The sequence below is a fragment of the Phalacrocorax aristotelis genome, chromosome 23 (assembly GCF_949628215.1).
Source record: "Phalacrocorax aristotelis chromosome 23, bGulAri2.1, whole genome shotgun sequence".
In the NCBI taxonomy this organism is placed as follows: Eukaryota; Metazoa; Chordata; class Aves; order Suliformes; family Phalacrocoracidae; genus Phalacrocorax; species Phalacrocorax aristotelis.
This window is the reverse complement of record NC_134298.1, coordinates 1428756-1455934: the sequence shown is the minus strand read 5'-3', so window position 1 is coordinate 1455934 and position 27179 is coordinate 1428756. Positions and strand designations below refer to the sequence as shown.

Here is a 27179-nt window from a genome sequence, read left to right as displayed (position 1 = left end):
TGATAGCCATTGGCTGTGGAGTAGCCAGGGTTGTCTTTGTTAGCTCCAGGGGAAAGGGCACACACCAAAATCTACTGCGGTGAGTCCCACCCTCCCCTTGCTCCACCTCTTCCCTGAGCAGACTGGAAGAGCTGCCGCAGAAGGAAGGAGGACTCGGAGGCCCAAGCTTGGATGCAGCACAACTTTAATGAGTCCGAAGAAGAAAAGGAGGTGGTTCACAGAGAGCAGCCACAGGGGCAGCCACTAAGATGCGGTGGAGCTCCTGCAGGGTGTCCATCTGCCCGCCCTGCAGAGGGAGGGAGGCCAACAGGTCCCCGCTAGGCTGGTGTGGGGAGGCGGTGACAGGAAAGGTAAAGAAGAGAGAGAAGGGATTAGAAGAGCAAAACAGTGGCCCGAGGAGGTGAATACAGTGCCCTGAAGCTCTGTCTCCTGTCCAGCAGCACCATGTTCTGAGGTCTTGGAAGTTCTTGGCCAAAGTTGTTGCCAGCCGCTTTAGCAGGGTCGACATCTGCTGCCACAGTAGCGGTTCGTAATGCAGGAGAGGTCAAAGCCCCCGGAGTTGATGGGCACTCCATCACAGCTGAGGATGCTGCCAACAGCAGCGGAGGTGGAGGAGCCCACAACGGTGCTCTGTGGGAAGGAGCTGAGGATGGGGCCGGGCAGGGTCACCACCACGGGGGAGGGCTCGATGACGACGATGGAGTTCTGGCACTGCCTGACACAGGGCTCATTGCAGCTGTTGGCCAGTGGGGTCGGGCCACAGGGCGAGCAGGGCTGGCAGGGCTGGCACTTGTCGTAGCAGGACATGTCTCTGGTCCAGCGGTGCACCTGGGAGAGAGGGCAGGGAAGAAGCAGAGCACAGGGATACATGAGGGGCAGCACTGCACCCAACCACAGTGGAGCCAAGGCACCTCCTGGCCCAGCACGCGCTGCCCAGCCCAAAGGCCACGAGCCACCTCAACTAAGTCCCAGCCCCTCTCTCGGGAAGACCTCCTCTCCCCTTCCCTCTCCCATGAGAATCAGTTCCCAGCCCTGGGCTAGGACAGCCCATATCGGCTGAGGCACCCATCGAGGAAAGACCTGATCCTGAAGGAGGAGGAGGAGGAGGAGACGAGGCTTCACTCTCACCTGATTCCCAAGGAGAAGGAGGCGAGAGAAGTGGATGAGACGACAGAGAGTTGGGCTGCCTTTTATAGTAGACCTGCATTGCCTGAGGCCCAGAGGCACCCTTTGGGGAAGTAATAATTTTCTGACAAGCTCACGTCAAATGCGGACCATCCCGGCTAATGGTACGGGCTGTGTCCTGGCTTCCTGCACTGCTGCCTTTTCATTTCCTGGCTTACGCCACGTGCTTTCCCAGATGAAGGCTTCTGTAAGTGCTGGGATGAGAGGCCTGAGGATTTCCAGGATAGAAACACGTCAGCGCAGGCAGAAGACTCAGATCAAGTGCTGGCGGCCTGCCGTGCAGGCAGGTGATGATGTGCACCTGGGTCATACCTGTGGGCTTGTTTGTGGCAAAGTTTGCAGGAAATGGGCATCGCTCTCATGTTTCTTGTCCGGATGCACAAAGGCTCCCATGTGAGAGGTCATGTCACATCTAGCCCCCAGCATCTGCTCAGCAGAGTCCACAGTTGCTGATGTGGACTTGGTGATTGACGGTCGGACTTGGTGATCTTTTGGGGTCTTTTCCAACCTTGACGAGTCTATGTTTTCCTGGCTTGCGTTACGTGAGCATACAGATTTTTGCGTGCTCCCATGGAGGCATGCACGAGCACACGTCGGTCAGCCTGTACTTGTGTGAGCCTCATCATGGGGACGTGCGCAGGTCACAGCAGGGGGACTGTCCCGTGGTGCATCCAGGAGAACTGCAGAGCAGCACGTTGCCCTTGCCAGAAGGAGCCCATCTGCAGCTGAACGGTGGTGCCTTTGGCCTGGCAGAGAGCTGCTCAGAGAACCAAAATGCAGTCCCTTGTGCCCTCTCGCGTCCTCCCTTTCTTGCTTTACGTACGGGGAGAAAGAGCAAGAAAGGCTGCCCGCCTATGCAGGCCGTTATCCTGGCATTGTATCCCCTGACGAGGCAGTGTTGCTGGTGACTGGGCGGGACAGAGGCTCCTCATGTCCACGCCAATGCCACCACTCAGCCTGGTGCTGAGTGAGGCAGGGCCTACGACCTCGCACCGAGTGGGTACTGGAGTGAAGGGACCAGGGTCCAGATGATGCTCTGCTGTGAGACGTGGGACTGACTTTCTGGGTGGCACAGGGAGAGTCAAGCAGCTGAGGACGCCTTTGGTGTTGAAGCACCAGGAGTCCCATGCTCCCCACAGAAACCTGAATCTGAGGGCACAGCACCTGTGTCTAGGAAGGCAGGGACATGTGCTTCAGGGCCCAATTGCAGAAACTCTGCTGCTGTTTCATGAGGGAGGTCAGGCAAGTTCCCTCTTTGTGACAGAGGCTGCAGGTACCTTGTAAGGGACCTAAGTGCGTCCTCCACCCTAGTCTGCCTTGTCTTTGCTCCAGCTTAGAGGCAGTGTAACCGAGGGCCACCCTTCTCCCTTTGTTGACCTTGCTGAGATCATGTCCAGGTGGTGCTGCTGGGAGGCTTCAGCCAGGCCTGACTGCCCTTCCCATGGGAGCCGCTTTCAAACTCAAGTTCAAGGACATTAGATAGCTGTCATATTAGAGCACTTATTCAAAATCTTTAAGCATGAGGAATAATACCATTTATCTTAAGCTTATTCAGCATTCCATCCATGCCTTACTGAAGCCTGGACTGGTTCCTCTCTCTTGGAATTCGTATCCCTCTAACTGTGCCTCATACTCCCTTGGACCCACTGCAGCCTGTTTCTGTGGCAAGGCTTTGGGAGGTGGGGGAGAAGGGTGCAGGGGTGCCCCCTGTGAGAAGAATCCAGTGGCTACCGCCATGTCTGACAGAGCCAGTTCCAACCGGCTCCAACACGGACTATCTGCTGCACAACGCTGAGCCCGTTAGCAATGCTGGCTAACACATCTTAGAGAAAGGGCAAAAGACTACACAGGAAATGAGGAATGGAGAGAGTAAACCATTTGAGAAACAGTCCCGCAAACACCAAGGCCAGAGGAAAGGGAGGAGGAGGAGGAGGAGGAGGTGCTTCAGGCAATGGTGCAGAGATTGCTGGGCAACCTGTGGGAGAGACCACAGTGGAGCAGATATCCACATGGAGGATCCCGCGCTGGACCAGGAGCCCATGGAGGACCCCGTGCTGGACCAGGTGGATATCCCCTGCTGGAACTGTGGCCTGTGCAGAGCCCACGCTGAAGCAGGCTCCTGGCACCAACTGCGGGCCCTGGAGGACCCCCATGCTGGGGCAGTCTTATCCAGAAGGACTGCAGGTCGTGGACTGGACCTATGATGGAGCTGGTCTTGAAAGACTGCAGCCTATGGGAAGGACTCATGCTGGAGCAGAGAAAAATGTGAGGAGAAAAGAGTGGCAGGAAGGAACTGTTGTGTCCTGCCACAACGCTCCCCCATTCCACATTACACTGTGCTGCTTGTGGGTGGAGGAGAGAGAGAGCCATGAACGAAGGAGGGAAGTCGAGGCCGTGAAAAAGAGGTGGGCATGGAGGTGTTTTAGAGGGTTTTGGTCTGTTTCTCACCATCCTGCTCTATTTGTAATTGGCACTATGTTAAATGAATCTTCCCCAAGTCGAGCCTGCTTTAAGGGTGACAGCATTTGGTTAGTAATCCCCCTGTCTTTACCTTGACCCACAGCCTTACTTTCACCTTACTTTCTCCTTTCTATCTCCTTCTGTCCTGTGGAGGAGGGAGCGTGAGAGATCAGCCGGGTGTGTTTGGAAGCCAGCCAAGGTCTTCCTGGTTCTGCAACAACTATGGTAATTAGAAGTGCCATGTGTGCTTTTTACATTGCCATGCTTTTCTTTTTTTCCTGCTTCCTATCTATGCCATCAGGAGCAGTCTCTTCCTCCCACTGTTGTTCCCTTCAGAGGACGGTGGGCAGTGATGTCAGGTGGCCTTTGTGCTTGTGTACCTGGGAACCAGTGGCAGGTTTAGAGCCATGGGCAGAGCACAGCTCACCAAACCTCCTGCCGTAGCCTCAAATGTACAAGGAGTCCCCACAGTCTGCGCGGGAGGAAAGCCGTGAATGGGAGCTACTCTGTTGATGACCTGCTGTGCTGGTTTTGGCTGAGAAGGGGTTAATTCTCCTCCGGGGTGGGGTGGGGGTGGGGGGGTGGGGGTGTCGACAACCTTTCCAGCTTCCCACGCTCTGCCGCGTCGGCGGGAGGCTGGGAGGGGCAAGGCCACGGCCGGGGCGGCTGACCCCGACTGGCCAATGGCATGTTCGTTCCATACCATGTGACACCATGACCAGTATATCAAGGGTGGGCAATCTGCGGCTCAGAGGAGGCATGGCTTTGGGTCAGCGGGCGGTGAGCGGTTGCGTCGCGTGCGGTTTGTTTTGGCGGTTCATTCCCCTCCCCTCTCCCCTCTCCCTTCCCCTCCCCCCCACACCGGGTTTCACGCCTCTCGTTGTTCTCTTTACGTTGCATTTTTGTTGTTGTTTCTTTTAATTTTAATTATTTCACTGTTCTTATCCCAACCCACGAGCGTTACCCTTCTGATTCTCTCCCCCATCTACTGGTGGGGGAGTGAGCGAGCGACTGTGTGGGGCTGAGCTGCCGGCTAAACCACGACACCTGCTCTCTTCAGCTCTTTCTGACTCTGCTAGGAAGAGTCCTGCATGACAACTGGTGACAGAGAAGAAACACCCACTCCCTTGGCTGCCTCAGACCCCCTCCACCTTGCATTTCTTTCCCCAACCATCCAGCCCCTCACTGACTCTCTTTCCCAGCCCGTTCCCTCTCAACGTCTCACAGGCAGGTCAGTGCAGATGATCTCGGCTGTCTTTGTAGGCCCAAATTTCTGAGGTTCAAGCACCAAAGGCTGTTCTCCACGAGCGGTAGGCTTCAGGGGAGGAGGGACCTAGGAGAAGGGGCCCAGTACAGTTCTCTTCTCTTGGCAGCCTGGCAGGAGGCCCTTCTGTGCAAGGCTGAGCTGTGGGCAAAGGCCCTCAGCACTCCCGTGGCAGCCCTATTTCCCCTACGCGCCCAGAGATCTGCACCCAAAGATCCTCTTTCTGAGAGGGGCTGGGGTTGGTGGCCTGAGGGAAAAGAGAAGGTGGTGAGAGAGCTTCTGCCGTGGAACTGTTCTTCCCTCGCGCGCCAGGATGGGATTGTACTTGCCGTGAGCTGCAAAGAGAGAGCATGGGCTGTTCTGGTCGGTGCTCTCTCTACAGTACCATGGGAGGAAGGGTCAGTCGCTCACCTGTGTCTTCTTTTAGGCCCATGCAAGAAACCTTTTTTGTCCTGGAGGTGCTCGTTCTGATGGGAGGTGGGGATGTGCAGTCCGCCAGGCACCTCAGCCTTGCAAATCTGTGCAACCACCCGCTGGGCCGCACGGGGCACTGCATGGTGTGGCAGAGGAAGAGGGGATCTGCCCTAGCTATCGTTGCCCTTGGATGTTCTCACTGATTATTCACCCGATTAACACCTGGCTCAGACGCTGGTGCCGTTGGTGGAAGTTTGGGGATTTTTTGATCGTGGGAAGGTTCGTACAGAAAGCAGCCTTCCAGCTCTTCAAGGAGTTAGTCAGCAGGACCCCCTGGGAAGAGGTCCTCAGGGACAAGGGAACAGAAGTGCCGGCAGACCTTGGAAGGTGCATTCCATAGAGCACAGGAGCTCGCAGTTGCCAGGTGTAAGAAATCAGGCAAGGAAGGGAAGAGACCAGTACGGCTGAGCTGAGATATGCTGGTCAAACTAATGAGCAAGAGGGAACCGCGCAAGCAGTGGAAGCAGTGGAAGCGGGGACAGGTAAGGGATGCAAAGAATAACTAAAGGGCTTCTACAGGTACGACAGCCAGAAAAAGAAAGCTAAAGAAAGTGCACCCGCCCTGCTGAACAAGAATGGTTGCCTAGTATCAAGAGACGAGGAGAGAGCTGAGGTACTCAACAACTTTCTTGCCTCAGTCTTCGCTGGTAGTCTCTCTCCTCAACCCTCTCAAGCCAATGGACCGCAGGATGGAGACGAGGGGGCTAAAGCCCCTCCCACCACCTGAGGAACCGGAACATCCACAAGTCTATGGCACCTGATGAGATGCATCCCAGAGTCCTGAGGGAATTGGCTGGTGTAGCTGCCAAGACACTCTCCATGGTCTTGAAAGGCCATGGCAGTCAGGTGAAGTCCCTGGGGAGTGGAAGAAGGGAAAGAGTGTGTCCATCTTTGAAAAGGGTAGAAAGGAGAACCTGGGGAGCTACCGTCCTGTGAGCCTCACCTCTGAATGGGAAGGGGGGTTGCGGACTCTGCGTTACACATAGTCTCTGCCACTCCTTCCTCTTCACGCTGCTCCCCTGCTCCACGGTGGGGCCCCACCCACGGGAGAAGGTCCTTCACAAAATTCTCCAACGTGGGTCCTTCCACCGGGCTGCATTTCTTCATGGGCTGCTCCACCATGGGTCCCCCACGGGGTCACAGCTCCTGCCAGAGGACCTGCTCCAGCGTGGGCTTCTCTCCGCAGGAGGGCAGTTCCTGCCAGGAACCTCTTCCAGTGCAAGCTCTTTACGGGGTCACAGTGTCCTTCACGGTACATCCACCTGCTCCGGGGTGAGGTCCTCCGTGGTCAGCCCACGACCTGAGGGCAGGAAGGGCATGAGTGGAACCTCACACGCTTCGTGGGGCGCTGTGTGCCTGAGATGTTATTGTGCGCCAAGCAGTGCCTCCAGGAGTTCCTTTTCTGCTCCCAGGAGACCACGGATGGATGCCAGGATTTAGAGCATTGCCTGCGGCTGAAGGCCAAGGTCCAAAAGGAACTTTCAAAGTATAACTGGGAAGCATAACTAGATGTTAGCATTAACAGTCATTTGCGCCACAAGGCATTTGCGCAGGGAAGGTGGACAGCTGAAACAAGCCGTGAGGGCCTTGTGGGGGTGTTGGCTTCGCAGGGAGTGTGGCCGATACTAATCCTGACTTGTGCATTACCTCAGCCCTGCCTATCTGGAGAGCAGCTGGGCCCTGCCAGGTGCTGAAGGGCTATATGAGGTCGCTATCTCACCTGCCTGTGCCCATGTGTACCGGCCACGGGCTCTAGATGGCGCAATGCAGTGGAGGGGAAGGTGGAGAGGAGGCTGTGGGCTGTCCGTGTGCATTCTTGTCTTCCCATTCCCCACTCCTGCCGCCCTTTGCAGCCATGCTCTCGCTGATAGCCATTGGCTGTGGAGTAGCCAGGGTTGTCTTTGTTAGCTCCAGGGGAAAGGGCACACACCAAAATCTACTGCGGTGAGTCCCACCCTCCCCTTGCTCCACCTCTTCCCTGAGCAGACTGGAAGAGCTGCCGCAGAAGGAAGGAGGACTCGGAGGCCCAAGCTTGGATGCAGCACAACTTTAATGAGTCCGAAGAAGAAAAGGAGGTGGTTCACAGAGAGCAGCCACAGGGGCAGCCACTAAGATGCGGTGGAGCTCCTGCAGGGTGTCCATCTGCCCACCCTGCAGAGGGAGGGAGGCCAACAAGTCCCCGCTAGGCTGGTGTGGGGAGGCGGTGACAGGAAAGGTAAAGAAGAGAGAGAAGGGATTAGAAGAGCAAAACAGTGGCCCGAGGAGGTGAGTACAGTGCCCTGAAGCTCTGTCTCCTGTCCAGCAGCACCATGTTCTGAGGTCTTGGAAGTTCTTGGCCAAAGTTGTTGCCAGCCGCTTTAGCAGGGTCGACATCTGCTGCCACAGTAGCGGTTTGTAATGCAGGAGAGGTCAAAGCCCCCGGAGTTGATGGGCACTCCATCACAGCTGAGGATGCTGCCAACAGCAGCGGAGGTGGACGAGCCCACAACGGTGTTCTGTGGGAAGGAGCTGAGGATGGGGCCGGGCAGGGTCACCACCACAGGGGAGGGCTCGATGACGACGATGGAGTTCTGGCACTGCCTGACACAGGGCTCATTGCAGCTGTTGGCCAGTGGGGTCGGGCCACAGGGCGAGCAGGGCTGGCAGGGCTGGCACTTGTCGTAGCAGGACATGTCTCTGGTCCAGCGGTGCACCTGGGAGAGAGGGCAGGGAAGAAGCAGAGCACAGGGATACATGAGGGGCAGCACTGCACCCAACCACAGTGGAGCCAAGGCACCTCCTGGCCCAGCACGCGCTGCCCAGCCCAAAGGCCACGAGCCACCTCAACTAAGTCCCAGCCCCTCTCTCGGGAAGACCTCCTCTCCCCTTCCCTCTCCCATGAGAATCAGTTCCCAGCCCTGGGCTAGGACAGCCCATATCGGCTGAGGCACCCATCGAGGAAAGACCTGATCCTGAAGGAGGAGGAGGAGGAGGAGACGAGGCTTCACTCTCACCTGATTCCCAAGGAGAAGGAGGCGAGAGAAGTGGATGAGACGACAGAGAGTTGGGCTGCCTTTTATAGTAGACCTGCATTGCCTGAGGCCCAGAGGCACCCTTTGGGGAAGTAATAATTTTCTGACAAGCTCACGTCAAATGCGGACCATCCCGGCTAATGGTACGGGCTGTGTCCTGGCTTCCTGCACTGCTGCCTTTTCATTTCCTGGCTTACGCCACGTGCTTTCCCAGATGAAGGCTTCTGTAAGTGCTGGGATGAGAGGCCTGAGGATTTCCAGGATAGAAACACGTCAGCGCAGGCAGAAGACTCAGATCAAGTGCTGGCGGCCTGCCGTGCAGGCAGGTGATGATGTGCACCTGGGTCATACCTGTGGGCTTGTTTGTGGCAAAGTTTGCAGGAAATGGGCATCGCTCTCATGTTTCTTGTCCGGATGCACAAAGGCTCCCATGTGAGAGGTCATGTCACATCTAGCCCCCAGCATCTGCTCAGCAGAGTCCACAGTTGCTGATGTGGACTTGGTGATTGACGGTCGGACTTGGTGATCTTTTGGGGTCTTTTCCAACCTTGACGAGTCTATGTTTTCCTGGCTTGCGTTACGTGAGCATACAGATTTTTGCGTGCTCCCATGGAGGCATGCACGAGCACACGTCGGTCAGCCTGTACTTGTGTGAGCCTCATCATGGGGACGTGCGCAGGTCACAGCAGGGGGACTGTCCCGTGGTGCGTCCAGGAGAACTGCAGAGCAGCACGTTGCCCTTGCCAGAAGGAGCCCATCTGCAGCTGAACGGTGGTGCCTTTGGCCTGGCAGAGAGCTGCTCAGAGAACCAAAATGCAGTCCCTTGTGCCCTCTCGCGTCCTCCCTTTCTTGCTTTACGTACGGGGAGAAAGAGCAAGAAAGGCTGCCCGCCTATGCAGGCCGTTATCCTGGCATTGTATCCCCTGACGAGGCAGTGTTGCTGGTGACTGGGCGGGACAGAGGCTCCTCATGTCCACGCCAATGCCACCACTCAGCCTGGTGCTGAGTGAGGCAGGGCCTACGACCTCGCACCGAGTGGGTACTGGAGTGAAGGGACCAGGGTCCAGATGATGCTCTGCTGTGAGACGTGGGACTGACTTTCTGGGTGGCACAGGGAGAGTCAAGCAGCTGAGGACGCCTTTGGTGTTGAAGCACCAGGAGTCCCATGCTCCCCACAGAAACCTGAATCTGAGGGCACAGCACCTGTGTCTAGGAAGGCAGGGACATGTGCTTCAGGGCCCAATTGCAGAAACTCTGCTGCTGTTTCATGAGGGAGGTCAGGCAAGTTCCCTCTTTGTGACAGAGGCTGCAGGTACCTTGTAAGGGACCTAAGTGCGTCCTCCACCCTAGTCTGCCTTGTCTTTGCTCCAGCTTAGAGGCAGTGTAACCGAGGGCCACCCTTCTCCCTTTGTTGACCTTGCTGAGATCATGTCCAGGTGGTGCTGCTGGGAGGCTTCAGCCAGGCCTGACTGCCCTTCCCATGGGAGCCGCTTTCAAACTCAAGTTCAAGGACATTAGATAGCTGTCATATTAGAGCACTTATTCAAAATCTTTAAGCGTGAGGAATAATACCATTTATCTTAAGCTTATTCAGCATTCCATCCATGCCTTACTGAAGCCTGGACTGGTTCCTCTCTCTTGGAATTCGTATCCCTCTAACTGTGCCTCATACTCCCTTGGACCCACTGCAGCCTGTTTCGGTGGCAAGGCTTTGGGAGGTGGGGGAGAAGGGTGCAGGGGTGCCCCCTGTGAGAAGAATCCAGTGGCTACCGCCATGTCTGACAGAGCCAGTTCCAACCGGCTCCAACACGGACTATCTGCTGCACAACGCTGAGCCCGTTAGCAATGCTGGCTAACACATCTTAGAGAAAGGGCAAAAGACTACACAGGAAATGAGGAATGGAGAGAGTAAACCATTTGAGAAACAGTCCCGCAAACACCAAGGCCAGAGGAAAGGGAGGAGGAGGAGGAGGAGGTGCTTCAGGCAATGGTGCAGAGATTGCTGGGCAACCTGTGGGAGAGACCACAGTGGAGCAGATATCCACATGGAGGATCCCGCGCTGGACCAGGAGCCCATGGAGGACCCCGTGCTGGACCAGGTGGATATCCCCTGCTGGAACTGTGGCCTGTGCAGAGCCCACGCTGAAGCAGGCTCCTGGCACCAACTGCGGGCCCTGGAGGACCCCCATGCTGGGGCAGTCTTATCCAGAAGGACTGCAGGCCGTGGACTGGACCTATGATGGAGCTGGTCTTGAAAGACTGCAGCCTATGGGAAGGACTCATGCTGGAGCAGAGAAAAATGTGAGGAGAAAAGAGTGGCAGGAAGGAACTGTTGTGTCCTGCCACAACGCTCCCCCATTCCACATTACACTGTGCTGCTTGCGGGTGGAGGAGAGAGAGAGCCATGAACGAAGGAGGGAAGTCGAGGCTGTGAAAAAGAGGTGGGCATGGAGGTGTTTTAGAGGGTTTTGGTCTGTTTCTCACCATCCTGCTCTATTTGTAATTGGCACTATGTTAAATGAATCTTCCCCAAGTCGAGCCTGCTTTAAGGGTGACAGCATTTGGTTAGTAATCCCCCTGTCTTTACCTTGACCCACAGCCTTACTTTCACCTTACTTTCTCCTTACTATCTCCTTCTGTCCTGTGGAGGAGGGAGCGTGAGAGATCAGCCGGGTGTGTTTGGAAGCCAGCCAAGGTCTTCCTGGTTCTGCAACAACTATGGTAATTAGAAGTGCCATGTGTGCTTTTTACATTGCCATGCTTTTCTTTTTTTCCTGCTTCCTATCTATGCCATCAGGAGCAGTCTCTTCCTCCCACTGTTGTTCCCTTCAGAGGACGGTGGGCAGTGATGTCAGGTGGCCTTTGTGCTTGTGTACCTGGGAACCAGTGGCAGGTTTAGAGCCATGGGCAGAGCACAGCTCACCAAACCTCCTGCCGTAGCCTCAAATGTACAAGGAGTCCCCACGGTCTGCGCGGGAGGAAAGCCGTGAATGGGAGCTACTCTGTTGATGACCTGCTGTGCTGGTTTTGGCTGAGAAGGGGTTAATTCTCCTCCGGGGTGGGGGGTGAGGGTGTCGACAACCTTTCCAGCTTCCCACGCTCTGCCGCGTCGGCGGGAGGCTGGGAGGGGCAAGGCCACGGCCGGGGCGGCTGACCCCGACTGGCCAATGGCATGTTCGTTCCATACCATGTGACACCATGACCAGTATATCAAGGGTGGGCAATCTGCGGCTCAGAGGAGGCATGGCTTTGGGTCGGCGGGCGGTGAGCGGTTGCGTCGCGTGCGGTTTGTTTTGGCGGTTCATTCCCCTCCCCTCTCCCCTCTCCCTTCCCCTCCCCCCGACCCCGGGTTTCACGCCTCTCGTTGTTCTCTTTACGTTGCATTTTTGTTGTTGTTTCTTTTAATTTTAATTAATTCACTGTTCTTATCTCAACCCATGAGCGTTACCCTTCTGATTCTCTCCCCCATCTACCGGTGGGAGAATGAGCGAGCGACTGTGTGGGGCTGAGCTGCCGGCTAAACCACGACACCTGCTCTCTTCAGCTCTTTCTGACTCTGCTAGGAGGAGTCCTGAATGACAACCGGTGACAGAGGAGAAACACCCACTCCCTTGGCTGCCTCAGACCCCCTCCACCTTGCATTTCTTTCCCCAACCATCCAGCCCCTCACTGACTCTCTTTCCCAGCCCGTTCCCTCTCAACGTCTCACAGGCAGGTCAGTGCAGATGATCTCGGCTGTCTTTGTAGGCCCAAATTTCTGAGGTTCAAGCACCAAAGGCTGTTCTCCACGAGCGGTAGGCTTCAGGGGAGGAGGGACCTAGGAGAAGGGGCCCAGTACAGTTCTCTTCTCTTGGCAGCCTGGCAGGAGGCCCTTCTGTGCAAGGCTGAGCTGTGGGCAAAGGCCCTCAGCACTCCCGTGGCAGCCCTATTTCCCCTACGCGCCCAGAGATCTGCACCCAAAGATCCTCTTTCTGAGAGGGGCTGGGGTTGGTGGCCTGAGGGAAAAGAGAAGGTGGTGAGAGAGCTTCTGCCATGGAACTGTTCTTCTCTCGCGCGCCAGGATGGGATTGTACTTGCCGTGAGCTGCAAAGAGAGAGCATGGGCTGTTCTGGTCGGTGCTCTCTCTACAGTACCATGGGAGGAAGGGTCAGTCGCTCACCTGTGTCTTCTTTTAGGCCCATGCAAGAAACCTTTTTTGTCCTGGAGGTGCTCGTTCTGATGGGAGGTGGGGATGTGCAGTCCGCCAGGCACCTCAGCCTTGCAAATCTGTGCAACCACCCGCTGGGCCGCACGGGGCACTGCATGGTGTGGCAGAGGAAGAGGGGATCTGCCCTAGCTATCGTTGCCCTTGGATGTTCTCACTGATTATTCACCCGATTAACACCTGGCTCAGACGCTGGTGCCGTTGGTGGAAGTTTGGGGATTTTTTGATCGTGGGAAGGTTCGTACAGAAAGCAGCCTTCCAGCTCTTCAAGGAGTTAGTCAGCAGGACCCCCTGGGAAGAGGTCCTCAGGGACAAGGGAACAGAAGTGCCGGCAGACCTTGGAAGGTGCATTCCATAGAGCACAGGAGCTCGCAGTTGCCAGGTGTAAGAAATCAGGCAAGGAAGGGAAGAGACCAGTACGGCTGAGCTGAGATATGCTGGTCAAAGTAATGAGCAAGAGGGAACCGCGCAAGCAGTGGAAGCAGTGGAAGCGGGGACAGGTAAGGGATGCAAAGAATAACTAAAGGGCTTCTACAGGTACGACAGCCAGAAAAAGAAAGCTAAAGAAAGTGCACCCGCCCTGCTGAACAAGAATGGTTGCCTAGTATCAAGAGACGAGGAGAGAGCTGAGGTACTCAACAACTTTCTTGCCTCAGTCTTCGCTGGTAGCCTCTCTCCTCAACCCTCTCAAGCCAATGGACCGCAGGATGGAGACGAGGGGGCTAAAGCCCCTCCCACCACCTGAGGAACCGGAACATCCACAAGTCTATGGCACCTGATGAGATGCATCCCAGAGTCCTGAGGGAATTGGCTGGTGTAGCTGCCAAGACACTCTCCATGGTCTTGAAAGGCCATGGCAGTCAGGTGAAGTCCCTGGGGAGTGGAAGAAGGGAAAGAGTGTGTCCATCTTTGAAAAGGGTAGAAAGGAGAACCTGGGGAGCTACCGTCCTGTGAGCCTCACCTCTGAATGGGAAGGGGGGTTGCGGACTCTGCGTTACACATAGTCTCTTGGCACTCCTTCCTCTTCACGCTGCTCCCCTGCTCCACGGTGGGGCCCCACCCACGGGAGAAGGTCCTTCACAAAATTCTCCAACGTGGGTCCTTCCACCGGGCTGCATTTCTTCATGGGCTGCTCCACCATGGGTCCCCCACGGGGTCACAGCTCCTGCCAGAGGACCTACTCCAGCGTGGGCTTCTCTCCGCAGGAGGGCAGTTCCTGCCAGGAACCTCTTCCAGTGCAAGCTCTTTACGGGGTCACAGTGTCCTTCACGGTACATCCACCTGCTCCAGGGTGAGGTCCTCCGTGGTCAGCCCACGACCTGAGGGCAGGAAGGGCATGAGTGGAACCTCACACGCTTCGTGGGGCGCTGTGTGCCTGAGATGTTATTGTGCGCCAAGCAGTGCCTCCAGGAGTTCCTTTTCTGCTCCCAGGAGACCACGGATGGATGCCAGGATTTAGAGCATTGCCTGCGGCTGAAGGCCAAGGTCCAAAAGGAACTTTCAAAGTATAACTGAAAAGCATAACTAGATGTTAGCATTAACAGTCATTTGCGCCACAAGGCATTTGCGCAGGGAAGGTGGACAGCTGAAACAAGCCGTGAGGGCCTTGTGGGGGTGTTGGCTTCGCAGGGAGTGTGGCCGATACTAATCCTGACTTGTGCATTACCTCAGCCCTGCCTATCTGGAGAGCAGCTGGGCCCTGCCAGGTGCTGAAGGGCTATATGAGGTCGCTATCTCACCTGCCTGTGCCCATGTGTACCGGCCACGGGCTCTAGATGGCGTAATGCAGTGGAGGGGAAGGTGGAGAGGAGGCTGTGGGCTGTCCGTGTGCATTCTTGTCTTCCCATTCCCCACTCCTGCCGCCCTTTGCAGCCATGCTCTCACTGATAGCCATTGGCTGTGGAGTAGCCAGGGTTGTCTTTGTTAGCTCCAGGGGAAAGGACACACACCAAAATCTACTGCGGTGAGTCCCACCCTCCCCTTGCTCCACCTCTTCCCTGAGCAGACTGGAAGAGCTGCCGCAGGAGGAAGGAGGACTCGGAGGCCCAAGCTTGGATGCAGCACAACTTTAATGAGTCCGAAGAAGAAAAGGAGGTGGTTCACAGAGAGCAGCCACAGGGGCAGCCACTAAGATGCGGTGGAGCTCCTGCAGGGTGTCCATCTGCCTGCCCTGCAGAGGGAGGGAGGCCAACAGGTCCCCGCTAGGCTGGTGTGGGGAGGCGGTGACAGGAAAGGTAAAGAAGAGAGAGAAGGGATTAGAAGAGCAAAACAGTGGCCCGAGGAGGTGAGTACAGTGCCCTGAAGCTCTGTCTCCTGTCCAGCAGCACCATGTTCTGAGGTCTTGGAAGTTCTTGGCCAAAGTTGTTGCCAGCCGCTTTAGCAGGGTCGACATCTGCTGCCACAGTAGCGGTTTGTAATGCAGGAGAGGTCAAAGCCCCCGGAGTTGATGGGCACTCCATCACAGCTGAGGATGCTGCCAACAGCAGCGGAGGTGGAGGAGCCCACAACGGTGTTCTGTGGGAAGGAGCTGAGGATGGGGCCGGGCAGGGTCACCACCACGGGGGAGGGCTCGATGACGACGATGGAGTTCTGGCACTGCCTGACACAGGGCTCATTGCAGCTGTTGGCCAGTGGGGTCGGGCCACAGGGCGAGCAGGGCTGGCAGGGCTGGCACTTGTCGTAGCAGGACATGTCTCTGGTCCAGCGGTGCACCTGGGAGAGAGGGCAGGGAAGAAGCAGAGCACAGGGATACATGAGGGGCAGCACTGCACCCAACCACAGTGGAGCCAAGGCACCTCCTGGCCCAGCACGCGCTGCCCAGCCCAAAGGCCACGAGCCACCTCAACTAAGTCCCAGCCCCTCTCTCGGGAAGACCTCCTCTCCCCTTCCCTCTCCCATGAGAATCAGTTCCCAGCCCTGGGCTAGGACAGCCCATATCGGCTGAGGCACCCATCGAGGAAAGACCTGATCCTGAAGGAGGAGGAGGAGGAGGAGACGAGGCTTCACTCTCACCTGATTCCCAAGGAGAAGGAGGCGAGAGAAGTGGATGAGACGACAGAGAGTTGGGCTGCCTTTTATAGTAGACCTGCATTGCCTGAGGCCCAGAGGCACCCTTTGGGGAAGTAATAATTTTCTGACAAGCTCACGTCAAATGCGGACCATCCCGGCTAATGGTACGGGCTGTGTCCTGGCTTCCTGCACTGCTGCCTTTTCATTTCCTGGCTTACGCCACGTGCTTTCCCAGATGAAGGCTTCTGTAAGTGCTGGGATGAGAGGCCTGAGGATTTCCAGGATAGAAACACGTCAGCGCAGGCAGAAGACTCAGATCAAGTGCTGGCGGCCTGCCGTGCAGGCAGGTGATGATGTGCACCTGGGTCATACCTGTGGGCTTGTTTGTGGCAAAGTTTGCAGGAAATGGGCATCGCTCTCATGTTTCTTGTCCGGATGCACAAAGGCTCCCATGTGAGAGGTCATGTCACATCTAGCCCCCAGCATCTGCTCAGCAGAGTCCACAGTTGCTGATGTGGACTTGGTGATTGACGGTCGGACTTGGTGATCTTTTGGGGTCTTTTCCAACCTTGACGAGTCTATGTTTTCCTGGCTTGCGTTACGTGAGCATACAGATTTTTGCGTGCTCCCATGGAGGCATGCACGAGCACACGTCGGTCAGCCTGTACTTGTGTGAGCCTCATCACGGGGACGTGCGCAGGTCCCCCTCCATGGACGTGGTGCGTCCAGGAGAACTGCAGAGCAGCACGTTGCCCTTGCCAGAAGGAGCCCATCTGCAGCTGAACGGTGGTGCCTTTGGCCTGGCAGAGAGCTGCTCAGAGAACCAAAATGCAGTCCCTTGTGCCCTCTCGCGTCCTCCCTTTCTTGCTTTACGTACGGGGAGAAAGAGCAAGAAAGGCTGCCCGCCTATGCAGGCCGTTATCCTGGCATTGTATCCCCTGACGAGGCAGTGTTGCTGGTGACTGGGCGGGACAGAGGCTCCTCATGTCCACGCCAATGCCACCACTCAGCCTGGTGCTGAGTGAGGCAGGGCCTACGACCTCGCACCGAGTGGGTACTGGAGTGAAGGGACCAGGGTCCAGATGATGCTCTGCTGTGAGACGTGGGACTGACTTTCTGGGTGGCACAGGGAGAGTCAAGCAGCTGAGGACGCCTTTGGTGTTGAAGCACCAGGAGTCCCATGCTCCCCACAGAAACCTGAATCTGAGGGCACAGCACCTGTGTCTAGGAAGGCAGGGACATGTGCTTCAGGGCCCAATTGCAGAAACTCTGCTGCTGTTTCATGAGGGAGGTCAGGCAAGTTCCCTCTTTGTGACAGAGGCTGCAGGTACCTTGTAAGGGACCTAAGTGCGTCCTCCACCCTAGTCTGCCTTGTCTTTGCTCCAGCTTAGAGGCAGTGTAACCGAGGGCCACCCTTCTCCCTTTGTTGACCTTGCTGAGATCATGTCCAGGTGGTGCTGCTGGGAGGCTTCAGCCAGGCCTGACTGCCCTTCCCATGGGAGCCGCTTTCAAACTCAAGTTCAAGGACATTAGATAGCTGTCATATTAGAGCACTTATTCAAAATCTTTAAGCGTGAGGAATAATACCATTTATCTTAAGCTTATTCAGCATTCCATCCATGCCTTACTGAAGCCTGGACTGGTTCCTCTCTCTTGGAATTCGTATCCCTCTAACTGTGCCTCATACTCCCTTGGACCCACTGCAGCCTGTTTCGGTGGCAAGGCTTTGGGAGGTGGGGGAGAAGGGTGCAGGGGTGCCCCCTGTGAGAAGAATCCAGTGGCTACCGCCATGTCTGACAGAGCCAGTTCCAACCGGCTCCAACACGGACTATCTGCTGCACAACGCTGAGCCCGTTAGCAATGCTGGCTAACACATCTTAGAGAAAGGGCAAAAGACTACACAGGAAATGAGGAATGGAGAGAGTAAACCATTTGAGAAACAGTCCCGCAAACACCAAGGCCAGAGGAAAGGGAGGAGGAGGAGGAGGAGGTGCTTCAGGCAATGGTGCAGAGATTGCTGGGCAACCTGTGGGAGAGACCACAGTGGAGCAGATATCCACATGGAGGATCCCGCGCTGGACCAGGAGCCCATGGAGGACCCCGTGCTGGACCAGGTGGATATCCCCTGCTGGAACTGTGGCCTGTGCAGAGCCCACGCTGAAGCAGGCTCCTGGCACCAACTGCGGGCCCTGGAGGACCCCCATGCTGGGGCAGTCTTATCCAGAAGGACTGCAGGCCGTGGACTGGACCTATGATGGAGCTGGTCTTGAAAGACTGCAGCCTATGGGAAGGACTCATGCTGGAGCAGAGAAAAATGTGAGGAGAAAAGAGTGGCAGGAAGGAACTGTTGTGTCCTGCCACAACGCTCCCCCATTCCACATTACACTGTGCTGCTTGCGGGTGGAGGAGAGAGAGAGCCATGAACGAAGGAGGGAAGTCGAGGCTGTGAAAAAGAGGTGGGCATGGAGGTGTTTTAGAGGGTTTTGGTCTGTTTCTCACCATCCTGCTCTATTTGTAATTGGCACTATGTTAAATGAATCTTCCCCAAGTCGAGCCTGCTTTAAGGGTGACAGCATTTGGTTAGTAATCCCCCTGTCTTTACCTTGACCCACAGCCTTACTTTCACCTTACTTTCTCCTTTCTATCTCCTTCTGTCCTGTGGAGGAGGGAGCGTGAGAGATCAGCCGGGTGTGTTTGGAAGCCAGCCAAGGTCTTCCTGGTTCTGCAACAACTATGGTAATTAGAAGTGCCATGTGTGCTTTTTACATTGCCATGCTTTTCTTTTTTTCCTGCTTCCTATCTATGCCATCAGGAGCAGTCTCTTCCTCCCACTGTTGTTCCCTTCAGAGGACGGTGGGCAGTGATGTCAGGTGGCCTTTGTGCTTGTGTACCTGGGAACCAGTGGCAGGTTTAGAGCCATGGGCAGAGCACAGCTCACCAAACCTCCTGCCGTAGCCTCAAATGTACAAGGAGTCCCCACGGTCTGCGCGGGAGGAAAGCCGTGAATGGGAGCTACTCTGTTGATGACCTGCTGTGCTGGTTTTGGCTGAGAAGGGGTTAATTCTCCTCCGGGGTGGGGTGGGGGTGGGGGGGTGGGGGTGTCGACAACCTTTCCAGCTTCCCACGCTCTGCCGCGTCGGCGGGAGGCTGGGAGGGGCAAGGCCACGGCCGGGGCGGCTGACCCCGACTGGCCAATGGCATGTTCGTTCCATACCATGTGACACCATGACCAGTATATCAAGGGTGGGCAATCTGCGGCTCAGAGGAGGCATGGCTTTGGGTCGGCGGGCGGTGAGCGGTTGCGTCGCGTGCGGTTTGTTTTGGCGGTTCATTCCCCTCCCCTCTCCCCTCTCCCTTCCCCTCCCCCCCACACCGGGTTTCACGCCTCTCGTTGTTCTCTTTACGTTGCATTTTTGTTGTTGTTTCTTTTAATTTTAATTAATTCACTGTTCTTATCTCAACCCACGAGCGTTACCCTTCTGATTCTCTCCCCCATCTACCGGTGGGAGAGTGAGCGAGCGACTGTGTGGGGCTGAGCTGCCGGCTAAACCACGACACCTGCTCTCTTCAGCTCTTTCTGACTCTGCTAGGAAGAGTCCTGCATGACAACTGGTGACAGAGAAGAAACACCCACTCCCTTGGCTGCCTCAGACCCCCTCCACCTTGCATTTCTTTCCCCAACCATCCAGCCCCTCACTGACTCTCTTTCCCAGCCCGTTCCCTCTCAACGTCTCACAGGCAGGTCAGTGCAGATGATCTCGGCTGTCTTTGTAGGCCCAAATTTCTGAGGTTCAAGCACCAAAGGCTGTTCTCCACGAGCGGTAGGCTTCAGGGGAGGAGGGACCTAGGAGAAGGGGCCCAGTACAGTTCTCTTCTCTTGGCAGCCTGGCAGGAGGCCCTTCTGTGCAAGGCTGAGCTGTGGGCAAAGGCCCTCAGCACTCCCGTGGCAGCCCTATTTCCCCTACGCGCCCAGAGATCTGCACCCAAAGATCCTCTTTCTGAGAGGGGCTGGGGTTGGTGGCCTGAGGGAAAAGAGAAGGTGGTGAGAGAGCTTCTGCCATGGAACTGTTCTTCCCTCGCGCGCCAGGATGGGATTGTACTTGCCGTGAGCTGCAAAGAGAGAGCATGGGCTGTTCTGGTCGGTGCTCTCTCTACAGTACCATGGGAGGAAGGGTCAGTCGCTCACCTGTGTCTTCTTTTAGGCCCATGCAAGAAACCTTTTTTGTCCTGGAGGTGCTCGTTCTGATGGGAGGTGGGGATGTGCAGTCCGCCAGGCACCTCAGCCTTGCAAATCTGTGCAACCACCCGCTGGGCCGCACGGGGCACTGCATGGTGTGGCAGAGGAAGAGGGGATCTGCCCTAGCTATCGTTGCCCTTGGATGTTCTCACTGATTATTCACCCGATTAACACCTGGCTCAGACGCTGGTGCCGTTGGTGGAAGTTTGGGGATTTTTTGATCGTGGGAAGGTTCGTACAGAAAGCAGCCTTCCAGCTCTTCAAGGAGTTAGTCAGCAGGACCCCCTGGGAAGAGGTCCTCAGGGACAAGGGAACAGAAGTGCCGGCAGACCTTGGAAGGTGCATTCCATAGAGCACAGGAGCTCGCAGTTGCCAGGTGTAAGAAATCAGGCAAGGAAGGGAAGAGACCAGTACGGCTGAGCTGAGATATGCTGGTCAAAGTAATGAGCAAGAGGGAACCGCGCAAGCAGTGGAAGCAGTGGAAGCGGGGACAGGTAAGGGATGCAAAGAATAACTAAAGGGCTTCTACAGGTACGACAGCCAGAAAAAGAAAGCTAAAGAAAGTGCACCCGCCCTGCTGAACAAGAATGGTTGCCTAGTATCAAGAGACGAGGAGAGAGCTGAGGTACTCAACAACTTTCTTGCCTCAGTCTTCGCTGGTAGCCTCTCTCCTCAACCCTCTCAAGCCAATGGACCGCAGGATGGAGACGAGGGGGCTAAAGCCCCTCCCACCACCTGAGGAACCGGAACATCCACAAGTCTATGGCACCTGATGAGATGCATCCCAGAGTCCTGAGGGAATTGGCTGGTGTAGCTGCCAAGACACTCTCCATGGTCTTGAAAGGCCATGGCAGTCAGGTGAAGTCCCTGGGGAGTGGAAGAAGGGAAAGAGTGTGTCCATCTTTGAAAAGGGTAGAAAGGAGAACCTGGGGAGCTACCGTCCTGTGAGCCTCACCTCTGAATGGGAAGGGGGGTTGCGGACTCTGCGTTACACATAGTCTCTTGGCACTCCTTCCTCTTCACGCTGCTCCCCTGCTCCACGGTGGGGCCCCACCCACGGGAGAAGGTCCTTCACAAAATTCTCCAACGTGGGTCCTTCCACCGGGCTGCATTTCTTCATGGGCTGCTCCACCATGGGTCCCCCACGGGGTCACAGCTCCTGCCAGAGGACCTACTCCAGCGTGGGCTTCTCTCCGCAGGAGGGCAGTTCCTGCCAGGAACCTCTTCCAGTGCAAGCTCTTTACGGGGTCACAGTGTCCTTCACGGTACATCCACCTGCTCCAGGGTGAGGTCCTCCGTGGTCAGCCCACGACCTGAGGGCAGGAAGGGCATGAGTGGAACCTCACACGCTTCGTGGGGCGCTGTGTGCCTGAGATGTTATTGTGCGCCAAGCAGTGCCTCCAGGAGTTCCTTTTCTGCTCCCAGGAGACCACGGATGGATGCCAGGATTTAGAGCATTGCCTGCGGCTGAAGGCCAAGGTCCAAAAGGAACTTTCAAAGTATAACTGAAAAGCATAACTAGATGTTAGCATTAACAGTCATTTGCGCCACAAGGCATTTGCGCAGGGAAGGTGGACAGCTGAAACAAGCCGTGAGGGCCTTGTGGGGGTGTTGGCTTCGCAGGGAGTGTGGCCGATACTAATCCTGACTTGTGCATTACCTCAGCCCTGCCTATCTGGAGAGCAGCTGGGCCCTGCCAGGTGCTGAAGGGCTATATGAGGTCGCTATCTCACCTGCCTGTGCCCATGTGTACCGGCCACGGGCTCTAGATGGCGTAATGCAGTGGAGGGGAAGGTGGAGAGGAGGCTGTGGGCTGTCCGTGTGCATTCTTGTCTTCCCATTCCCCACTCCTGCCGCCCTTTGCAGCCATGCTCTCGCTGATAGCCATTGGCTGTGGAGTAGCCAGGGTTGTCTTTGTTAGCTCCAGGGGAAAGGGCACACACCAAAATCTACTGCGGTGAGTCCCACCCTCCCCTTGCTCCACCTCTTCCCTGAGCAGACTGGAAGAGCTGCCGCAGAAGGAAGGAGGACTCGGAGGCCCAAGCTTGGATGCAGCACAACTTTAATGAGTCCGAAGAAGAAAAGGAGGTGGTTCACAGAGAGCAGCCACAGGGGCAGCCACTAAGATGCGGTGGAGCTCCTGCAGGGTGTCCATCTGCCCGCCCTGCAGAGGGAGGGAGGCCAACAGTTCCCCGCTAGGCTGGTGTGGGGAGGCGGTGACAGGAAAGGTAAAGAAGAGAGAGAAGGGATTAGAAGAGCAAAACAGTGGCCCGAGGAGGTGAATACAGTGCCCTGAAGCTCTGTCTCCTGTCCAGCAGCACCATGTTCTGAGGTCTTGGAAGTTCTTGGCCAAAGTTGTTGCCAGCCGCTTTAGCAGGGTCGACATCTGCTGCCACAGTAGCGGTTCGTAATGCAGGAGAGGTCAAAGCCCCCGGAGTTGATGGGCACTCCATCACAGCTGAGGATGCTGCCAACAGCAGCGGAGGTGGAGGAGCCCACAACGGTGTTCTGTGGGAAGGAGCTGAGGATGGGGCCGGGCAGGGTCACCACCACAGGGGAGGGCTCGATGACGACGATGGAGTTCTGGCACTGCCTGACACAGGGCTCATTGCAGCTGTTGGCCAGTGGGGTCGGGCCACAGGGCGAGCAGGGCTGGCAGGGCTGGCACTTGTCGTAGCAGGACATGTCTCTGGTCCAGCGGTGCACCTGGGAGAGAGGGCAGGGAAGAAGCAGAGCACAGGGATACATGAGGGGCAGCACTGCACCCAACCACAGTGGAGCCAAGGCACCTCCTGGCCCAGCACGCGCTGCCCAGCCCAAAGGCCACGAGCCACCTCAACTAAGTCCCAGCCCCTCTCTCGGGAAGACCTCCTCTCCCCTTCCCTCTCCCATGAGAATCAGTTCCCAGCCCTGGGCTAGGACAGCCCATATCGGCTGAGGCACCCATCGAGGAAAGACCTGATCCTGAAGGAGGAGGAGGAGGAGGAGACGAGGCTTCACTCTCACCTGATTCCCAAGGAGAAGGAGGCGAGAGAAGTGGATGAGACGACAGAGAGTTGGGCTGCCTTTTATAGTAGACCTGCATTGCCTGAGGCCCAGAGGCACCCTTTGGGGAAGTAATAATTTTCTGACAAGCTCACGTCAAATGCGGACCATCCCGGCTAATGGTACGGGCTGTGTCCTGGCTTCCTGCACTGCTGCCTTTTCATTTCCTGGCTTACGCCACGTGCTTTCCCAGATGAAGGCTTCTGTAAGTGCTGGGATGAGAGGCCTGAGGATTTCCAGGATAGAAACACGTCAGCGCAGGCAGAAGACTCAGATCAAGTGCTGGCGGCCTGCCGTGCAGGCAGGTGATGATGTGCACCTGGGTCATACCTGTGGGCTTGTTTGTGGCAAAGTTTGCAGGAAATGGGCATCGCTCTCATGTTTCTTGTCCGGATGCACAAAGGCTCCCATGTGAGAGGTCATGTCACATCTAGCCCCCAGCATCTGCTCAGCAGAGTCCACAGTTGCTGATGTGGACTTGGTGATTGACGGTCGGACTTGGTGATCTTTTGGGGTCTTTTCCAACCTTGACGAGTCTATGTTTTCCTGGCTTGCGTTACGTGAGCATACAGATTTTTGCGTGCTCCCATGGAGGCATGCACGAGCACACGTCGGTCAGCCTGTACTTGTGTGAGCCTCATCATGGGGACGTGCGCAGGTCACAGCAGGGGGACTGTCCCGTGGTGCGTCCAGGAGAACTGCAGAGCAGCACGTTGCCCTTGCCAGAAGGAGCCCATCTGCAGCTGAACGGTGGTGCCTTTGGCCTGGCAGAGAGCTGCTCAGAGAACCAAAATGCAGTCCCTTGTGCCCTCTCGCGTCCTCCCTTTCTTGCTTTACGTACGGGGAGAAAGAGCAAGAAAGGCTGCCCGCCTATGCAGGCCGTTATCCTGGCATTGTATCCCCTGACGAGGCAGTGTTGCTGGTGACTGGGCGGGACAGAGGCTCCTCATGTCCACGCCAATGCCACCACTCAGCCTGGTGCTGAGTGAGGCAGGGCCTACGACCTCGCACCGAGTGGGTACTGGAGTGAAGGGACCAGGGTCCAGATGATGCTCTGCTGTGAGACGTGGGACTGACTTTCTGGGTGGCACAGGGAGAGTCAAGCAGCTGAGGACGCCTTTGGTGTTGAAGCACCAGGAGTCCCATGCTCCCCACAGAAACCTGAATCTGAGGGCACAGCACCTGTGTCTAGGAAGGCAGGGACATGTGCTTCAGGGCCCAATTGCAGAAACTCTGCTGCTGTTTCATGAGGGAGGTCAGGCAAGTTCCCTCTTTGTGACAGAGGCTGCAGGTACCTTGTAAGGGACCTAAGTGCGTCCTCCACCCTAGTCTGCCTTGTCTTTGCTCCAGCTTAGAGGCAGTGTAACCGAGGGCCACCCTTCTCCCTTTGTTGACCTTGCTGAGATCATGTCCAGGTGGTGCTGCTGGGAGGCTTCAGCCAGGCCTGACTGCCCTTCCCATGGGAGCCGCTTTCAAACTCAAGTTCAAGGACATTAGATAGCTGTCATATTAGAGCACTTATTCAAAATCTTTAAGCGTGAGGAATAATACCATTTATCTTAAGCTTATTCAGCATTCCATCCATGCCTTACTGAAGCCTGGACTGGTTCCTCTCTCTTGGAATTCGTATCCCTCTAACTGTGCCTCATACTCCCTTGGACCCACTGCAGCCTGTTTCGGTGGCAAGGCTTTGGGAGGTGGGGGAGAAGGGTGCAGGGGTGCCCCCTGTGAGAAGAATCCAGTGGCTACCGCCATGTCTGACAGAGCCAGTTCCAACCGGCTCCAACACGGACTATCTGCTGCACAACGCTGAGCCCGTTAGCAATGCTGGCTAACACATCTTAGAGAAAGGGCAAAAGACTACACAGGAAATGAGGAATGGAGAGAGTAAACCATTTGAGAAACAGTCCCGCAAACACCAAGGCCAGAGGAAAGGGAGGAGGAGGAGGAGGAGGTGCTTCAGGCAATGGTGCAGAGATTGCTGGGCAACCTGTGGGAGAGACCACAGTGGAGCAGATATCCACATGGAGGATCCCGCGCTGGACCAGGAGCCCATGGAGGACCCCGTGCTGGACCAGGTGGATATCCCCTGCTGGAACTGTGGCCTGTGCAGAGCCCACGCTGAAGCAGGCTCCTGGCACCAACTGCGGGCCCTGGAGGACCCCCATGCTGGGGCAGTCTTATCCAGAAGGACTGCAGGCCGTGGACTGGACCTATGATGGAGCTGGTCTTGAAAGACTGCAGCCTATGGGAAGGACTCATGCTGGAGCAGAGAAAAATGTGAGGAGAAAAGAGTGGCAGGAAGGAACTGTTGTGTCCTGCCACAACGCTCCCCCATTCCACATTACACTGTGCTGCTTGCGGGTGGAGGAGAGAGAGAGCCATGAACGAAGGAGGGAAGTCGAGGCTGTGAAAAAGAGGTGGGCATGGAGGTGTTTTAGAGGGTTTTGGTCTGTTTCTCACCATCCTGCTCTATTTGTAATTGGCACTATGTTAAATGAATCTTCCCCAAGTCGAGCCTGCTTTAAGGGTGACAGCATTTGGTTAGTAATCCCCCTGTCTTTACCTTGACCCACAGCCTTACTTTCACCTTACTTTCTCCTTACTATCTCCTTCTGTCCTGTGGAGGAGGGAGCGTGAGAGATCAGCCGGGTGTGTTTGGAAGCCAGCCAAGGTCTTCCTGGTTCTGCAACAACTATGGTAATTAGAAGTGCCATGTGTGCTTTTTACATTGCCATGCTTTTCTTTTTTTCCTGCTTCCTATCTATGCCATCAGGAGCAGTCTCTTCCTCCCACTGTTGTTCCCTTCAGAGGACGGTGGGCAGTGATGTCAGGTGGCCTTTGTGCTTGTGTACCTGGGAACCAGTGGCAGGTTTAGAGCCATGGGCAGAGCACAGCTCACCAAACCTCCTGCCGTAGCCTCAAATGTACAAGGAGTCCCCACGGTCTGCGCGGGAGGAAAGCCGTGAATGGGAGCTACTCTGTTGATGACCTGCTGTGCTGGTTTTGGCTGAGAAGGGGTTAATTCTCCTCCGGGGTGGGGGGTGAGGGTGTCGACAACCTTTCCAGCTTCCCACGCTCTGCCGCGTCGGCGGGAGGCTGGGAGGGGCAAGGCCACGGCCGGGGCGGCTGACCCCGACTGGCCAATGGCATGTTCGTTCCATACCATGTGACACCATGACCAGTATATCAAGGGTGGGCAATCTGCGGCTCAGAGGAGGCATGGCTTTGGGTCGGCGGGCGGTGAGCGGTTGCGTCGCGTGCGGTTTGTTTTGGCGGTTCATTCCCCTCCCCTCTCCCCTCTCCCTTCCCCTCCCCCCGACCCCGGGTTTCACGCCTCTCGTTGTTCTCTTTACGTTGCATTTTTGTTGTTGTTTCTTTTAATTTTAATTAATTCACTGTTCTTATCTCAACCCATGAGCGTTACCCTTCTGATTCTCTCCCCCATCTACCGGTGGGAGAATGAGCGAGCGACTGTGTGGGGCTGAGCTGCCGGCTAAACCACGACACCTGCTCTCTTCAGCTCTTTCTGACTCTGCTAGGAGGAGTCCTGAATGACAACCGGTGACAGAGGAGAAACACCCACTCCCTTGGCTGCCTCAGACCCCCTCCACCTTGCATTTCTTTCCCCAACCATCCAGCCCCTCACTGACTCTCTTTCCCAGCCCGTTCCCTCTCAACGTCTCACAGGCAGGTCAGTGCAGATGATCTCGGCTGTCTTTGTAGGCCCAAATTTCTGAGGTTCAAGCACCAAAGGCTGTTCTCCACGAGCGGTAGGCTTCAGGGGAGGAGGGACCTAGGAGAAGGGGCCCAGTACAGTTCTCTTCTCTTGGCAGCCTGGCAGGAGGCCCTTCTGTGCAAGGCTGAGCTGTGGGCAAAGGCCCTCAGCACTCCCGTGGCAGCCCTATTTCCCCTACGCGCCCAGAGATCTGCACCCAAAGATCCTCTTTCTGAGAGGGGCTGGGGTTGGTGGCCTGAGGGAAAAGAGAAGGTGGTGAGAGAGCTTCTGCCATGGAACTGTTCTTCTCTCGCGCGCCAGGATGGGATTGTACTTGCCGTGAGCTGCAAAGAGAGAGCATGGGCTGTTCTGGTCGGTGCTCTCTCTACAGTACCATGGGAGGAAGGGTCAGTCGCTCACCTGTGTCTTCTTTTAGGCCCATGCAAGAAACCTTTTTTGTCCTGGAGGTGCTCGTTCTGATGGGAGGTGGGGATGTGCAGTCCGCCAGGCACCTCAGCCTTGCAAATCTGTGCAACCACCCGCTGGGCCGCACGGGGCACTGCATGGTGTGG

General features: G+C 56.2%; 4 protein-coding genes across 4 annotated transcripts; all 4 read right to left on the bottom strand.

The window, feature by feature from the left end:
• Positions 1-492: 492 nt before the first annotated feature.
• Positions 493-1170, bottom strand: LOC142067810 (feather keratin Cos1-1/Cos1-3/Cos2-1-like). Its single transcript, XM_075116772.1, has 3 exons — positions 1113-1170; positions 991-993; positions 493-809 (listed from the first exon to the last, which is right to left on the bottom strand). Exon 3 carries the CDS (start codon positions 805-807, stop codon positions 493-495), a length of 315 nt encoding a protein of 104 aa, XP_074972873.1. The 5' UTR covers positions 808-809; positions 991-993; positions 1113-1170.
• A 6570-nt stretch (positions 1171-7740) lies between these two features.
• LOC142067747 (feather keratin Cos1-1/Cos1-3/Cos2-1-like) lies at positions 7741-8418 on the bottom strand. The gene is made up of 3 exons (XM_075116685.1): positions 8361-8418; positions 8239-8241; positions 7741-8057 (listed from the first exon to the last, which is right to left on the bottom strand). The coding sequence occupies exon 3, from the start codon at positions 8053-8055 to the stop codon at positions 7741-7743; it is 315 nt and encodes a 104-aa protein (XP_074972786.1). The 5' UTR covers positions 8056-8057; positions 8239-8241; positions 8361-8418.
• A 6556-nt stretch (positions 8419-14974) lies between these two features.
• LOC142067785 (feather keratin Cos1-1/Cos1-3/Cos2-1-like) lies at positions 14975-15652 on the bottom strand. The gene is made up of 3 exons (XM_075116744.1): positions 15595-15652; positions 15473-15475; positions 14975-15291 (listed from the first exon to the last, which is right to left on the bottom strand). Exon 3 carries the CDS (start codon positions 15287-15289, stop codon positions 14975-14977), a length of 315 nt encoding a protein of 104 aa, XP_074972845.1. The 5' UTR covers positions 15290-15291; positions 15473-15475; positions 15595-15652.
• A 6562-nt stretch (positions 15653-22214) lies between these two features.
• On the bottom strand, positions 22215-22892 carry LOC142067745 (feather keratin Cos1-1/Cos1-3/Cos2-1-like). Its single transcript, XM_075116681.1, has 3 exons — positions 22835-22892; positions 22713-22715; positions 22215-22531 (listed from the first exon to the last, which is right to left on the bottom strand). Exon 3 carries the CDS (start codon positions 22527-22529, stop codon positions 22215-22217), a length of 315 nt encoding a protein of 104 aa, XP_074972782.1. The 5' UTR covers positions 22530-22531; positions 22713-22715; positions 22835-22892.
• Positions 22893-27179: the final 4287 nt, after the last annotated feature.